General features: G+C 38.2%; 1 protein-coding gene across 3 annotated transcripts in view; it reads left to right on the top strand.

Annotated features, from left to right (window-relative positions):
- The first annotated feature begins 7,347 nt into the window (after positions 1-7,347).
- LOC134533700 (histone acetyltransferase KAT6B) overlaps positions 7,348-17,851 on the top strand; it is a 183,282-nt gene continuing 172,778 nt past the window's right edge. For all 3 annotated transcript variants that reach the window (XM_063371260.1, XM_063371261.1, XM_063371259.1), the window contains exon 1: positions 7,348-8,602. In XM_063371260.1, the coding sequence (XP_063227330.1) occupies positions 8,039-8,602 (564 nt within the window). In that variant the 5' untranslated portion in view covers positions 7,348-8,038. The remainder of the gene's footprint in view (positions 8,603-17,851) is intronic.

Genomic DNA, 17,851 nt, shown 5'->3' with positions numbered 1-17,851 from the left:
AAAGGGGGTGATGTCTGACATTTCTGTGTAACTGTTACGTTAGTTTCAAACAGGCTGTTTGATATTCACTTTAATTGGGCTCGCGCAGTAATTGTTTACAGCCCCGCTCGAGAAGTCTAGATGATGTCTCGCTTGGGGTGAGAGGAGAGAAGGACCTCCCTCACAAATCACCCAAGGAGACAAATAATGAACAAAGGGATAAAAACAGAAAATGAAATACCACGACACTACAGTAAGGGTTAAATTTGTGATATGTGCGTAAAATGTATTAATCAGGCTTGAGCAGCACCACAATGCATCAGCGAAGAATATTATCAAGAGACTATAAATAAATGTTCATGTTACCAATTTTAAATATGAATTAATTTAAACCGGTAAACTTAGGAGATCCTCGCCAACCCGATTAACTATATTGTACACGTGTTCAAAATACGAATGTTAGTATTTGTCATGTCCACCAGTTTGGCCTCGGCTGGTATGATAGCACAAGCCCCAAGTGCGCCACCCATCCTACACAATCTATGGGGAGGAAAGTTAGTTCGCCACCCGCCCCTAGATGGCAGACAAAGGGGAATGTAAATTAAGGTAACTTTGTCTACCTGCCCAGCCTAATTCAGGACAAATATGTAAATACCCAGTGTGGTATCAAGAAGCCTTTAAATTATACAAGTGAATGTAAACAGCATTGTAATTCGAATATGTATGCACAGGAAGGGTACAGATGTGCCCTCCCTGATGAATATGTACATACATTGTATATTTACTCTGGCTGAGCTAAGCCAGGCAGAAAGCTCTTCCCAGTAATTTCTGGGTTAATGAAAGTGACAGAATACTTGAGCAGTATTTTTTAGGCAACGACCTCCCTGGAGGACCGCTCCTCCTTCCTACCTCTCCCTGCTCTTGGGCAGCGACCCCTGCTTGGGGACCGCTCCCGCTCCTCCCCTCTGCCCGATCTCTCCCTGCTCTTGGGCAGCGACCCCTGCTTGGGGACCGCTCCCGCTCCTCCCCTCTGCCCGACCTTCCCCTGCTCTTGGGCAGCGACCCCTGCTTGGGGACCGCTCCCGCTCCTCCCCTCTGCCCGACCTTCCCCTGCTCTTGGGCAGCGACCCCTGCTTGGGGACCGCTCCCGCTCCTCCCCTCTGCCCGACCATCCCCTGCTCTTGGGCAGCGACCCTGCTTGGGGACCGCTCCCGCTCCTCCCCTCTGCCCGACCATCCCCTGCTCTTGGGCAGCGACCCCTGCTTGGGGACCGCTCCCGCTCCTCCTCTCTGCCTGGGACAAGTCATATTATACACTGGGGACTCCCCAATATAGTATGATCTTTGCATAATAATATGCTAAGCATATATCTGTAACAAATATGCATAAAAATATAAATATTTTCGGCATATTATTATATTAAATTTGCAAGCATACATCTTAATGTTCTAACTGAGCGGGTTTTTCAAGACTTCTCTTGGTTTTCTCCGTGTGCTCATGATTATTCATGTCAATATTTTGATTGATTTTCTCCGTGTGCTCCTGTTTATTCCTGGCGAGACTTCTGCTACTATTCTCTGAATGTTTCTTGTTGTTCCTGAGAAAAAAATCCTTGCATGTAATTTTTTTTTCGAGAACAGAAATGCAATTTTATTCAGAGTTTCGTATAAATTGCTGAATTCCTATTACTAAATCACCACTTACAATATTTTAATCAGGTAAGATTAAAACAAAAAAAAATTCGATACTCAGTCGAATAGTATGCCTTTAAAAAGCTGAGAAACACTATCATGCAAAACGAACTTCCTTCTCCTTGATGTCTCGCGAAGCCCTCCTTTTCTTGCGACCGTGAGTGAGCATCCCGCATAAAAAGAATAATATTTACCTCATTACAACACATGATGTCATCTGTTGGCGGGAATAGGAACTACTTGCAGCAAGTTTCTTGCATGAGATAAATGAACCCTCGCTGACTAAATTAAAAAAAAAAAATCCAATTGAAAACTCTGTTTCCATCTGGCATTAGTCCTAGAAGCTAACATGGATCCTGGTTTGTTACCTGTAGCTGTATCCGAAGGACACCACTGTAGATACTGCAGCAAGGATTTTGACCTGAGAAGGAATGCTAGATGTCACGAGAAGAATGATTGTGTTAAAAACCCACTACGCAAAATGTTAAGCTGTGATCAGTGTAGCAGGTTGTTTACACGAATTAATAGCTTAAAAAAATAATTGTAAAACCAAGCCCACTTACGAGATAGAGGACACCGATAAAGCCACTACACTAAGGAAGAGTGTGCTTCATGATACAAATAATATTCCTTGTATTGAACGTGATTATAGATCATAGATCATCTGATCTCGACAAAGAACTTAAATTGAAGGATGCTGACGGTTTAAAGAAGACTGAAACCAATGAAAGTATCATCACCATGAAAAGTGAGAACACATTCAAGCCCATCTCAAGTAGATCCTTCATACTTTGGAAAAATGCTGAACACTTAAAACGGAAGCTTTTAGACGATGAAGAAGCTTCGACGTCAACGATTTCGAATTCTTACAGTAATCTATGTGAAGATGCTGACTTCTACGATGATTACGATGATGACGACAGTGACTCTGAAGCTGGTGACAAGACCAAACACTGTGATGAAGCACCTAAAGATGGCAATATCGAATACTGTGGTGAAGTCCTGAGACAGTTATGGTTGGTCGTACCAAAACTTTACTCAGACGAAATATTTTGGTATTACTCCTACGATTTATTACACGTTCAATTGGATGTGATATTTTCCATATTATGGGAGTTACAGAAATATTTTTGTTTAAAAAAAAAAAAAAACATCCCCATTTCTACCCATTTGACTGACCGAGATTTTCCACTACTAGATCTTATGTATCAGTTTGGAAGTAATATGTGAAAATTAGTGGCAGTTATTGAATCCGAAAATTATGATATATATATAATCAGTAGTATATAATAGTAGGCCTGAGACCAGGGTTAGGGTGTGATGACCGGGGTGTCGGCCGCCATCTTGGATTGTGAAGTCATGGCGGCTTATCTTGACCTTGAACTTCAACATTTTCCAAAAAATACTAAACAATTGGCAGAAATTCACCTAAATCCGCAAAAATATTCACAATTTTGTTAGGCCGCCATCTTGAAAATCCGTAAATAATAAACTAACAATTTGTTGAAATGTTAAAATTAATAAAAAAATTAATATAAAACATTCCGCCATTTTGAAATTATGATTTCACAACTATCACCATCAAAATCCATAATTATTTAGCTATAAATCCGGGAAAAATTCCAAAATTCATTGAAAAATCAGCAATTAATTAATTAAACCGATTACAGTGCTTTATTCGATCCTTTATCGATCCAAAAAAAAAGAGATAATTTTAGGTAAAAAATATTTACTCAATACAATATGGCGAAAAAACATCATCTACCAGCCTCCAGTAAGCCGATGGTTTAAATGTGCTTTCTTTTTGATGAATGAGCTTTCTTTTTGAAGAATGTGCTTTCTTTTTAGAATTAGTATCGATAAGTTTGTACTCAGGACATGACTGGTGTGGTCCGAAGACACTTGGCCTATACGCCTAACATTGTACAAGACCTAGTTGGAAGGTATTTAAAGTATCGCATAAATTAGACTTCCGTGGTAGGCACAGCGACAGTGAATTTATTTCGTCGGACAGGTAACTTGTATAGTCATTTTTCGTAGAGAGAATGATTAATAAACTCCAAGAAAGGAAATGGGAAACAACTGAAAAGTTATTTTAAATTTTAGTTTTTCTTATCACTGACCGAGAATCGAACAAGGGCGGGAAATAATCGAGTCAATCATTATTTTAATGAGTAGTTTTTTTTGTAGACTATTGAAATTTTTCCTGAAATCCTAGGGTTAATTATTACGAATTTTCAAAATGGTGGCCAATATATCATCATTGGCTTACTAGAGGCTGGAAGGTGAGGATTTATTGCCATATTGTATTGAGTAAAATATTTTTTTGGATCGATCAAGGATCGAATAAATCACCGTAATCGGTCGAATCAATTAATTAATTGCTGATTTTTTAATTGAATTTGGGAATTTTCTCCAGATTTCTAGATAAATAATTACGGATATTGATGATGATAGCTGTGACATTATAATTTCAAAATGGCGGATTATTTTATATTAAATTTTTTATTAATTTTAACATTTTTTTTACGAATTTTTAGTTTAATATTGACGGATTTTCAAGATGGTGGCCTAACGAAAATTGCAATGGTTACATAACAATTTAAAATGGTGGCCATGGCATCCTAATTGTAAATTTCATGACCTCTGCGGTTTATAGCAGCTTGCTCATGGAGAATCTAGGCCACTTTGGGGAATTTTGAAGTATATGATATTTTTGAGAACTAAAAAGGGAATATTTCCCACGAGATAGGTATTTTATTATTTTTCTGATATTACCTATTAGCTTTTTTGCGCAATTTATTGTTACATAAAAATAGGATATTTTGGCGAATTTTTGCCAAATGTTTAGTATTTTTTTGGCAAAATTTGAAGGTCAAGGTCAAGATAAAGGTTGTTCCAGATGGCCGCTGTTACTTCACAATCCAAGATAGTGGCCGACACCGCGGTCATCACACTCTGAACCCTAGACTCGGACCTACTATTATATACTACTATAAACGTTTGAGTTGACGATGTTTTTGGGGTCTATGGACCGTGATTCAAAAATGATATGAAACTTTTCCGGAAGTTGCACCGTGGTAAAGGCTATAATAGGCAGTATTTCTTTTAAATCTACCCATAATACTTGTACCATTTATAAGTCGTGCTGTTAAATAATACACGACGAAAAGAATATCTCCGATTCAACTTTCCTCCAGAATAATAGCCATCCAAATATAAGAGCCTACCCATGGCGAACAGATTACACACATTGGACGCAAGAGGTAATGAAATACGTCTTATAAAAATCCAGGCCGGTATAATTCTGTTTGCGTCGAAGTTAAATGTAGTAGATGTTTGTCTCAAAGGAGCAGTGAAATGACATTCAAAGAATAGACAGGTATTTGATCTTGGACGCTGCGTATTTCGGAAAGCGGACTGGTCGCGAGGAATCAACCGCATGAATGGCCTAGGGCCTCGCAAAGTCCAGGTAAGATATAATAAAACTTGTTTTAGTTTAGTTTTAAATTTTGGTTAACTGTTCGTAATGTTTGTGGTAACAAATTAAAATGTTTATTCTCATGTAATTTTTACCTTTTCAAATAGACTGGTGTGTTCTGGTGACCTCAGTTATTCTATAATTCCCAGTTTTCATTTGTGTGAGTAGCTAAGAGGGAGTATTATTGTTTATTTCCTTATGAATGAATAACAGTAGATATTCTTAAAATGTCTTTACTTAAGACAATCAAATTTTAAGTTTTTTGAATTTTTATTTACAGGTGAATAGCTATTTTATTTGTCACAACACAAATTGCTCTTTTTTTTTTTTTTTTTTTAATTTAGCAATGTTATTTTTAACTTCCACTGCGTTACTCCAGATTTAAATATTATACATTATTACCGAGTAGAAGTGAGCGTAGAAAATAGTTTTTAATGTCTATAATACACAACAGGAGGATATAAGCCGACTTGCGATGTATAATGTATTGGCAGAAAAATCCGAGTCCCAATTCAAGCACTCATGCTGGCACTACCGCAATGCGTACTTCACGTGCCATTGTGGCGTACTTGATGGATCCGGAAAGGTTCAATTAATAGCCACTGGAAAAAGTAGTTCATATTATTATCCTTTTTTTTTTTTTTTCAATAAATAAAATTTTATTGGAAAACAATTTTAAAATGAAATGAGAAATACTTAACATTTCATTAATGTCACTTAGAATTTATAGCAATTTTCTTTGTGAGTCTACCTTTGATTCGTATTTACGATCGCCATGTGTGTTTATGTACATATTTGTTTAAACTTCCTAATAAACATCTATAATATTATTTTTTCATTTGACTTATTAATATTAGTCAACAATTCAGTGAAAATTATTTTACAAGTCTTTAAATTACTTAAATGATGAATCAAGTATAACAAAAAAAGATTTTTAATAGCGAAGTTTCTTCAACTCGAATTAATTGGAAAGTACACAGATTCAAGGGTGCATACAGTATTTTTTTGGGGGGTGTAAAGGAGGGGGTGGGGGTAATAAAAAAATGACAAAAAAATAAAATGAACACATATTATCAAAATACTTACCTTCCTATTGACACTAACACACTGACATATGGGCCTACAGTAGAGCAGGCATAAGTGACGTTTCTTCTACACAGCAACGTAGGTACTGTCTATTCAATGATTTTTTTTTCATAACTTGGGGATACATTTTCCTCTTATCCAGCCTCCCTGCGTCCTCCAATAAATCACTTAATTGCCTACTTCACTTCCAGTTCGAATAACCACGTGAATTCACCCAAATACAGTATTCATAAGTAATCCTTCAGGCGAATTTGGACGAGCAAGTTTTGTATCAATACTTGTTTAGCTCGCTGTACGTGCTGGTTCTTGCGCAGCTCCTAATGTTACCGTGCGTTCTCAACAGATGGCAGCACGTACCCTGATGATTAATGAACAGTTTACATCTAACCTATAACTTTTAACGTTTAAAATAGACAGTAATGGGTTTTTGTTTTTTAAACAGTAATCAGATTACGCTATTTTGCTGTTATTAATATCACTTGATGATTTGTTCCCATGAAATTGACAAAAATAGAATGTTATCAAATGTCAGAGGTCACGTGTATTAACAAGTTGTAATCTTTATATTTTTCCTTAATATCTACGTAAATTTTTGGATATTTAATAGCCTATTTAATGTTCATTAAAAGACATTTGAAACTGTAAATGCCATATCCTGATTTTATTTGGAACAAGATCATAATATAGACATCGTTTAATAATGGAAGCGTGACATCTTCGTTTCCCAGGATGCTATCAAGAAACTAAGCTACTTCTCACCGATTAGAGGAATTTATCCAATGATAAAATGCAATGAAACACGAGAAGCCAATCAAATTAAACGTAGCATGTTTATTTTTATGGCTTCCAACACCCGCCAAAATATGCCATTATTGAATTAATTTTGTTCAAATAATATAAATATCTTAAAAGCATTTAAAATATATTACAAAGACTATAATGTGTTACATAACATAGTCAGGTACTCGTTTCAGAAAATGCTGTTCTTTTTGGAAAAAACAACAAAAATTTCCAAGTGGTTGAGTGAAACGTCGAAAGACTGGTTGATCAGATTCCAGATTCTCCTTGAGTCACCGATCAACGTCGCTGTGTGGATGCGCGGTAGCCATCTTGTCAAAAGTGTAAACCTTTGTTGATCTGGTGATACGTGAAAGTGTATCGTGAGAAATATATATTCGTTTGTGGTTATCTATAACGGCTATAAGTTGTTCTGTTATTGAATTAAGATTATTAACATGAAATGTAAGATAAGTTTTAGTGCCGCTTATAAAACAGACGACGTTTTTGTGTCAGTTTATGTGTAGAAAGCAATGGAACGACGCAGGAGTGTGTTCGCGTATGTGCGGTGCCGTACATTTCGCTATATTTAAGTGATGTTAGAAGGTCCGGATCGATGTGACAGCTAACTAATGGAATCTCAAGACATCGGAGAATAATATCGTGTACTTGCCGTAGTGTGAATCGTTTCATGTAAGTAGTATAATTGACCTGAATTATAGTGGGTAAAACCGCCCAATATGGCTGCTCGGCGGAACTCGGGATAATGGTTCGGGAAACGGGTTAATATTTTTTTTATCCGTATTGGAACTGTGAAAAAAAATTGTTGGGCATAAGTGCAGACGTGTATTCGGCCACAGTTGGGCGTCGGTGGCGCGCTGGTGGGACAGTCGTGGAAGTGTCGGCGGTGCCGTACGAGGGTCGGTCGCGCGCCCAAGCCAGGCTCGGCGAGCCGTGCGCCGTGGGCCGTGTGGGGCGGTCGCCGGGGGCCGATGGCCGCGCGGGGGGCGGATCGCGGCGAGCCATGAGGGACCAGGGCGAGCCGGCGTGGTCGGCATGGATCCTGGACGCGGTACGCAAGGTTCGCGCCCAGAAGCAGCGGCCGTCGGTGGCACGGATCCTGGGCGCGATACGCCAGCACCGCAAGGATGCCCGGGAAGAGGACCTGCTGGAGCACCTGGAGACGGCGGTGCGCGACGGCGTGGTGCTGCGCGTGTTCAACAAGGGCCAGGCGACGTACAAGGACCCGCACGGCGTGCAGAGCCGCCAGATCAGCGTGGACAAGGGCGCCGACCTGTCAAAGGTGATCGCGAAGGCGGCCCGGGAGCTGGCCGAGCCGGGGGGCTCCACCCTCAAGAGCATCGAGAAGTACATCCGGCAGTCTCACGCGCTCAGCTTGGGCGGCGATGTGGACGTGCGTGCGGTGCTGCGACTGTCGCTGAAGCGCGCCGTGTCGCGCGGGCTGGTGGTACAGGAGGGCCGGCTGGTGCGTTCCACCGGGAGGCCCTACCCGCTGGGGGTGCCGTCGGGCCGCGGTCGTCCCCGGCGCTCCGCCCCGCCGCGCTCGCCCAGCCCGGAGCCGCTCAAGGTGAGTCCCGCGTCTAGGTTATGTGCGGCCGCCCAGCGAAGGAGACGTCTGGGGCAGGCTTTTGTAATTTAATTTAATCCGAATTCTGGAGGAGTGTTTGTATTGTGTGTTTAAATTTAACTGTAGCACTCACTTATTGAGAACTTGAATTATTTATAACTATATTTGCGCCAACAATATAGTCTTCGCAATATTAAATGCACCTATTGGGTTGGCTTGGCTGTTGTCTCATTGTTGGTAATTCGGACAGTCACTTTTATGAACATTATAATATAAATACAAAACGTTTTATTTTACTTCCTGATATGTTTTTTAATCATCTAAGAGAGCGTTGTGATACTTCAAGTAGTTAACTAGTGTTTGAGCTTTTTATAGAGTGGTTATGTTTGGTACATTAAAAATAGTGTAAAATCATTAGGTTAGGTCAGGTCAGGTCAGGTCAGGTCAGGTAAATTAAAAATACTTTATTATAGTGTGGACGGTTGGTTAGGTTAGGATAGCGACTTTTAAATACTTAACATTGTGTGAACGGTTGGTTACGTTAGGGTACCTACATTCATTTAGCATTTTTTATTTTTATTTTTTTTCTCAGAAAAGTGGCTTTCCTTCAGAATCACCACAAATGTACTTTAAATACCAAGCGTTTATTGCACATTTAGTTTTGGTCGTAAATGTGGTACATAACACTGCATAATTTTTCTCAGCATCGTGTGTTGTGATAGAATCTGCTGTCTTTGATTGTTGCAGATTCTTTTTTACGTACATCTAACGTTAGTGCGATCATGTGCACGCGTGTATTTGGTTATTTAAAACTAACTTAAACGTGACCACTAATCCTTTACATTAATTCGAACAAACTAAATTTGGCCTACATGTTATCTGCAAAGGATAGAAATAAATAGATTAACTGTTAGGTCAACTGTTATATTCAAACTATTCTACGCATTACGTTTGCTTCGAATTGCACAACTTGGCGTAATGGTAACCAAACTTCATAGCAGAAAGGGTTGGCAAAACACGTGTTGATTTGCTTCGTTTACTGTATGCGTAATGTTCTCTCGTCAGCGATTTTATCACCTTAATTGGCGTTATTTTATTATAATTCCGCTAATTGTTACCATCAGGAATTTGGATGGTGGATATAAAGTATGCATGTAACAGAGATAATTGGACCTGCATACCTGTGTGTGAGAATGTTCTGGCTCGCAGATGGTGGTTTTGAACGATTGACAATTGACTTGCGGTACGGCATATGAACAGCTGCAGTGTTGAAACGACGGTTAGGTGTGGCGGCCCTTCCTTCTCTCGGCCTCGGGGCTTGTCGCGTCGCGTCGCGTCACGCCGTGTCTTGTCGTGGGAAAATGTCGGCCTTGGCGGCGTGACGCCTGTGGTTTCGCGCCTGCAACCGTTACACACCGCGCTGCTAGCGTCCGACATATATACAACTATTATCAGTAACATTTGGTTGCAGTGCTCTTATCGCCGAAGCGTAGTGCCATAAAATCTGGAGGAAACGAAGCTGTAAACATAGCAAAATATTACCATTGTTTTAATTATTTATCAGTTGACGCGACTTCTAGGATTTCCAGTGCTCCCTGACACTTTGTATTTTATTCTGCTTATTTATTCATGCACAGAGAGTAGGTTAACTTACATTTAAAAATCCGTGGTGTAGAGGGGTGGGGGCGTAAATTCAAGTTTCCCAGGTTATAATCGTAGTTGTGCCAAAAAAAAAACTATAATAAAAATGTAGGAAAAACTCAATTTCCTCTTTTATTTCTTAATTATTTTTGCATTGACGCTTGCCAATAGCAGTTACCTTTAGTACATCGCAAATCGACGTTCATTTGCGCACGCTGAATTTCTTTTTAAATGGCGCGGAAACACTGCATCGGCAATTTAATGTGAACAGTGTTCTGCACTCTTTAACACGAGAGTTAATCGGGAACGAGTAAAAGAAAACAAAAACTAGTTATGTTGCTGTTGCATATACATAAATTTACGCATTAAATGATCGTGCGGTTCCAGTTCGAAAGAGTTGCGCCATATGTGTTATTTTTGAAAACTGAACGGAGGGTGGAAGGGGCCAACTTCCTGGCCGATGTAATCAATACGAGGCCATCTTCCCGCCACGTGTGGCTTGGCGCGCGTCAGCTGGACACTCTGCAACGGCCGGACCCGACCGACTTCCGTCTTTGTGTTCGCACTTGCTGGACGCTAGCAAACATAGTCATTTCTTTATACAGCGAACCGGTGTCGGTTATAATTTAAGCTCAGATTGTCTAATCCATCTCAGTAAATCAAATTGTTCCTGGTTACGTATGTCTATTACAGTTGTACTATTTTAATAGGAGTAATCCAGTACTTAATGGAATTATTTAAATTAAGTTTTATATTATATTTCCAATAGTCTTACACGTTATTAACTATGCCCTAAAAAGGAGAGAATACAGTCAGGTTCTTTTGGTTTAATTTTTTACTCCTGGTTAGGTTTCTGGTTCATACGTTATAAAATCATTAAAATTATGACTTTGGCATGGAAGTGTGCCATTTTGTGTGATAAAATATTTTTCAAATTAATAAATTAAATTACTTATTCTTTTAAGAATTTTTTTAACTATTCCACGGGAAAATTATTTTTTACTTCTGTTAGGAATCTAAATATATTGGGTTGATACGGTATTACGAATATTGGTCAAAATTCGTAACTTTTTTGATTATATATATATATATATAATATATATATATATATATAGATTATATATATATATAATATATATATATATATATATTCTACAGCTGGACCGTTGTCATGCTCGCTGTCTTCCATCTGCCTCAAGTGAACACTTTGAAACTGTTCATAGGTACCTGCATGTTTCGTAACATCCTGACGGTGCGAGAGTTTACAAACGCTATCTGCTGGCGTAGGTAAATGTTACATTTGTGATTCTTAAAGATAGCCACCAAGAAACAGCCACGTAACGACTTGAGATTTAATATTAAATTTTTTTTCAGTTGAATTAGCTGATTATCATGTCATACCGACTCGATATTTCAACTAGATCCACTTTGCGTTGTGATCCATTTCGTGTTGGGAGAAAGTACGGGGAGGAAAGTGAAAAATGCTTGCAAATATTATGGTTTCATATAAATGTCTTCAAAAATTGTACGTCGAGAACATTTTCGATGCATATGTTATATTAATTAGACCCTAAAGTTATGTTACGAGAAGCGTGTGTTTATTTTTGCCTAGCCAGGAGTAAACAAACGCACGCGGCATTGTTTATACGGGGTGATGCGACAGCTCGGGAGTATCACCAGACCGCTGTGATTCACAATGATAGCAGTGATGCGCGCGCGTTTCCGAGATGATCACGTGGTCGGCGCCATTGATGGCGCGCCACGTGGGTTTGTTTACATCGGCCGCTCTGCTCGGCCTACGACTACCCCGAAGCAGTGTGCATTGCCACGCTCAATCATGATTTGAAATGTTTGTTTATGACATACAGTGACAGTGTAACCAGCAATGAAGTATTAAAAAAAAATTAAAACAATCGTGCCCATTGCAAGAATCATTCGAGGAACACTCAATCCTGTTTGATTTAATCAGCGTGTGTGTATTTATGTAGTTTATGGCTGTTGGTTAGATGCCATAATTACGAAGTAATTGGTGACAAATATACAAAACAAATTCAGGCGAATAGGGTATTTGACAGGTTTTAGGTAAATGTCTAAAATTGTTCATTATGACATAATACCTAAGCAATTGATTAATTCTTTGTGAAGTTATCGATTTTCTATGAAAATCACCATCAAAGTTTAAATGAATAAAAAAGCCGCCAAAACGGTGAGACGCCATGTTTGCAGGTCACCTGATGTCATGACGTCACATGCTTGTAAACAAACTGTCAGCTTTCACGTCGCAATGCGGCTAGTGAGAACTTTGATATTCTTACTACGTGAAATGGCTTACAAATGGTGCGTAGTGCCACAATGCACTAACACGTCCGTTAAAACACCGGAGAAAATATTTGTGAGCATTCCGAATAACTGTAAGATCGTACAAAAGTGGTTAATGCTCGCTCGCAGAGACCCGAAAGATATAGCAGCAAGTACTAATGCTTTCATGTGTTCCGTATCACGTATCCAGGTTTATCCCTAATGGCATGATCCTATATTTATTGATCCTGTGGTAAATGATGCTTGCTGTTTAAATTTAGTACGTGTAAATATACTGCATAAAACAAAAACTTGTGATCTACCAATGAATTATGATCTCGATTTGAAAAAAGTGAAATATATCGTGCATTCAACTTACGACCATTAGTAATTATTTTACCACAAATTTTGATTATATCCAGGATCTTTCGACGAACTAAAACAGAAAAATGATGTACCACAGTAACAAAAATGTACAGGGTCATGCCATCCATAGCAAGAGACCAATTTGGAAACGCGATACGGAACTCTTACCTATTAAAGTAATGTTGACATAACTGTGGTTCACAAAACGATAATTTGGTGAATATTTTTATATCTATATACATTGACATACATACTTAATTTCATTTTTATTCACTTTAAATTAGTTCTAACGGGAGCCCTACTTTTGTTATTGAATGTCCAAACCAATAAATCTGTCAACATTATATAAAATGTTTACAATAATATAATGTTTTTAGGCTTTTCTAATTTACTTAATTATTTAAAAGGTTATTTTAATCATTTATAATAACACTTACAACGCTACTTTCACGTTCTTTAATTCTGCAGCATAAAAATTGGGATTGTTTTTAAAAAATAGTCCGACCATTATTGCGTCTATTCTCGGGAGGTTTCCACTGTCAGCTTTAATGAAGTTGGTCTCCATCATATTTTTTTCTAATAATTACAATAATTTCTTACTTTTAGTCAGCATTAGATAAGAATACTACTTAATATGACGAAAAAAACCTTGAAGAAAACACCGATGCACCGTACAAAACTTCAACTGGCATTTACTGTTTACAAGCAGGTGACGTCACGCCAGATTCAGCCAATCCCGTGCGTTTTCAATCACGTGGTCAAACATGAGAATTTAATTATTTTATTAATGATTTCTTATAATAATCATATATATTTCTGAATAATGCGTTGGCTAAATTGGTTTTGAAAAATGTTTACTGTAAAGCTAACAACATTTAAGTCAATATTTTAACTATAATCAAATACCCTATTGGAGCAGGATATATAATAGGCCGTTGAGAGCCAAAATGGGGATGGGCGGGCTGGAGTTTGGATCTGGGTTGTCTGGGATGCTAGTGCGTAACTAAGATGTAGCTTTTGTATCATCATATACATATAGATCTTAGACTCCTTTTAACTTATGTTTTAGTGTTTGAAATTGGTGTGCACATGATTCCATTACAAATTATTTAAAGAGTTATTGTGGAAAAAAAATATATTGTAATCGCACCGAATACAGATATGTAGTCCACATTGTTTATATATCGGGTAAAATTTCTTGGTAACTTAGCTATTTTATTTTGCACGAATTTTATCTCCTCTTCTCAAATATTTCATGGAGGCCCCTACTTGCACGGTAGGAGTAAATACATAGAAAAACATTAATTTTCTATACTTTGACTGTAAATTAATTCCAAAATCACTTAACTCAAAATTTCACACTAAATAAAGACATTGTAATTTTAATAATTAATGACAGGTACTTTGTAATGTAAGAAATAAGCTATATTTTTATTTAGCAAGTCGTTTATTTCTTACTCCGATGAAAGTGCAGCTGTAGAAAATGCACTATTTTTAACGCAGTGTTTACAAAAATGTGTCTTCCCTAAATTTTTATAGTGTTTCAGGTGTGACTATTTCAACCTATGACGGTTTTCCATTTCATGACAACGCAAAAAATCTCATAACTCACATGACACTGAACATGTATAAATGCACTTTAATATAATAGCTAATGCCCGGCATGCGTTGCAATGCCTCATTCAATTCTTTTTGTAATTAGTTTTAAGCATATCTATATCTCTCAATACCTCCCAATATCGCTCTAACTCTCCATATATCTAACAATATCTCTATATATCTCTCCATAGCACTATCTATCCATCCATGTCTCCCCCTATGTCTATCTCTCCCTCTATAACTATCATCTCTATCTCCCCATCTCTACTTCTATATCTGTATGTCTTTCTATCTCTCCTATTTATCTATCTCACGATATGCCACACACTATATATTTCTCTAACTTTATCTCTCTCTCGACCCACGTGCTGCCATTAGTATTCGGACCATAGAAAAGAGAAGCTGTCATAAAATACTTACTGGTAATTATCCGAGACTCATGCGTCATATTAAATTGCCATGGATACGCAAACGCATCAACAATGAAAAAGTCCGTTGCCACGCAGAGGAATAAAATTATGAAATTTCATCATAAATAATTAAATTCTGCTTTTGAGGGCCTATTTTATCGAAATCTCACGTAGACAGTGACAGTCCCCTTGTTTCAAAGGTCACGTGTGCAAAGTTTCAACTTAATCGGATGAACGATGCGTGAGCGCATAGAATACGAACAAACAAACATCGATTTTTATATATAAGATATACCTACTGCATTAAAATTTTGCATTTAAAGTGATATATGTTGTAACTGCAACACAGCGCCAGCTATATCCGCCATGACGCACGTTTGTGAGTTTTGTTTGTAAACTGTATCTGTGCCCGCGACTGCACGTGGAATCAAGGATGAATTAGTTGTTAATACAGGATCGTCAAGTATGTTTGGAAAACTAGCGCATTACTCTCTAATAGACTATGGTCTCACGAGTTTTTAAAGATTTTCTCCATAAAAAAAAGGTTATATGTGGTATTTCGTGGGGCACGTACGAACGGTTTTTATAAGTATTAAAACAAGGGCAATTAGTTAAAATCCCCGATATAGGTACACCACGTAATTAGTCATGTTTCCCCCCGTTTTTTCTTTATTAAAGTAGAAGAGTGCTCGCCAATCACCAATGATTTTTTGGAATACGTTTCTTGCCTGCGTCTGTAATAATTTATCTATTTATCAATTTGCTATAGCTATATCAACTTATGTAGCGTTTTTTTAAATCGGTTTGAAAATTGTTTAAAATCATAGAAAAATTTATTCTAGTATAGTTTGTTATCTAAGCTGCTAACAAGTTTATTTTACGTCGAATCTCCCGATCTCTATGCAATAGTGCGCCAGCAAACTTAGGGTACGAGGGTTCTGTTCTGAGTTCGAATCCGGAACGTGTTGAGAAATTGTTTGAAAACATTCGGACCTCAGTTAGCCTGCCGTTAACTGGTGACGCTAATAAGCCTCACAAATTGCTATATGTGTACTCTGGGGTTTACTGAATCTGAATGTAGGCTAATGATTGACGAAATTCCTAGTTTTGATAATGTGATTGAAACTACATAAAGTCAACTGAAGACTGCGAAGCGGCGTACGCTTGTAGGCTCGAATTTTTTGCTTGAATTCTGAAACATTTCCCCTCCCCCCTTGTTTTTGCATGACGTAATGACCAAATATAGCATCCAGCTACGTCATTTCATTCGTTGGCGGCGGGCTCCCTTCCCGCCCCATTTTTGCGATCTGCCCTGCGTCCGTGGAAAACTTTTTATAGATGATTTTCTTCTCCTAAACTCTCCAGTTTTGTTTTTCCACTATCAATGTGCGGGGAAAACTGTAATAACCAGATAGCAGCACTGTTGCAGTACGCCACTGTGTGGTTAAATTATTATTATTGCATTCAACTGGCTATAAATGCCTTCTACGTAACAAGTTTAGGTTTCGATCAGACCTCACTACAGAGCCAATAGCGGTCTCGGAAAATAGAAAATTTTAAACTAAGTTTATTTGTTTATTTGATTTGCTGTCACGGTGCCATGTATTTTGGTACACACTTGCACACACAAAAATCTAATATATAAATGCAATAAACTGAACTAAAAAGGGTAAATTTTTTTAACGTTTTGAGTAACAGTATTTAGCGCAGGGTTTACTTTCATAGTTAAGTTCATTAAAGGCTTACAATATAATGGCGGTTTCCCTACAGCTGTGGTAACGACGATGCGCGTAAATTAATATGAGTTGGTGAAGTTGTTGAAATGGTCCATCGCATTTAGCCGTGCCACCTGCCCGTAAACTAACTCTATTTTCTGGAATGCTATTCAGCAGTGCTTTCCTGCTCGTTAGGTTACTGGCAGTGAAAAACTAAACCCGAATTGCCAATTGTAACAGATAACTGTGTTTGTAAACATAGGTTTAAATAATGGGGGGAATAGGACCTTGCTTAATTAATATTGTATTTTATAAATGAATTCTGCTGTATTTTGATCCGAAGAATATATATTTTTTTCTATAATTGCATAAGTGAGTCGATAAACTCATACAAAACTTGCTTTCCAAATAAAAATATATTAGTAGCATAATTTTTAAAAACCACATAGTGCCGTAAAAAAGGTAATATTTAGGTTTTTAAGTTACCTCCTTTAATGCACAAATTGTTATTGATTGGTAAACAAGTAGATATTTTCGCGAAGTCAGGAATGTATTAATTAGAGAAATATTCATGAAAACAAATTTGCATGACGATTAACTTGCAGTGTAGCATAAACTACAATGAGCATTTCCTATTAAAAAAAAAAGCTACTAGATTGCCTGCCTACAACGTGCCTCTCAAGCTTCAGTAGGTTCACGTGTCACGTGCCTGAGTTGTTATTGTACGGTGGCGCCAGTAATTAGAGTCGGTTTCGAATAATATAACTATATTATGTTTAATTTTCATGTTGTGTGTTTTTTATTTAACAGGTATTTTTATGGTTAATTTCCTACTGTGTCTAAATTCTGGATTAAAAGATTTTGCCGCGTTGTTTACATTACTGTTTTGCCAGGCAACACGCGTGCGTTGTACGTGTAGGAACTAAAATAAAAAGGGTGGAGGGTATCCTTTTAAATAAGAAGGAAAGAACGTGCCCGGCCGCGTGGTCGCGCCAGGTAGCGAGTGCGCCGTGTTGCCAATTAGGGAGCAGCTGTCTGGTTCTCCCTTGTTTCCGCCGCCTCTCCCACCCGTAGCGCCAGCTGCAAGCGCGCGGCGCGGCGTTGCCAAGTCGTTAGTTGCCTCTCTACCTCCGCCTGTCGTCCCAACATCTCCCGTCCTAACTCTTAGTCCTCTCCCCTTTTCCGACACAGTTTCAAATGAAATAAAAATCGCAACAAGT

This window comes from Bacillus rossius, chromosome 7, assembly GCF_032445375.1.
Source record: "Bacillus rossius redtenbacheri isolate Brsri chromosome 7, Brsri_v3, whole genome shotgun sequence".
NCBI classification, from domain to species: Eukaryota; Metazoa; Arthropoda; class Insecta; order Phasmatodea; family Bacillidae; genus Bacillus; species Bacillus rossius.
Note: the sequence above shows the minus strand (reverse complement) of the source record. Positions and strands in the feature narration are given on the sequence as shown.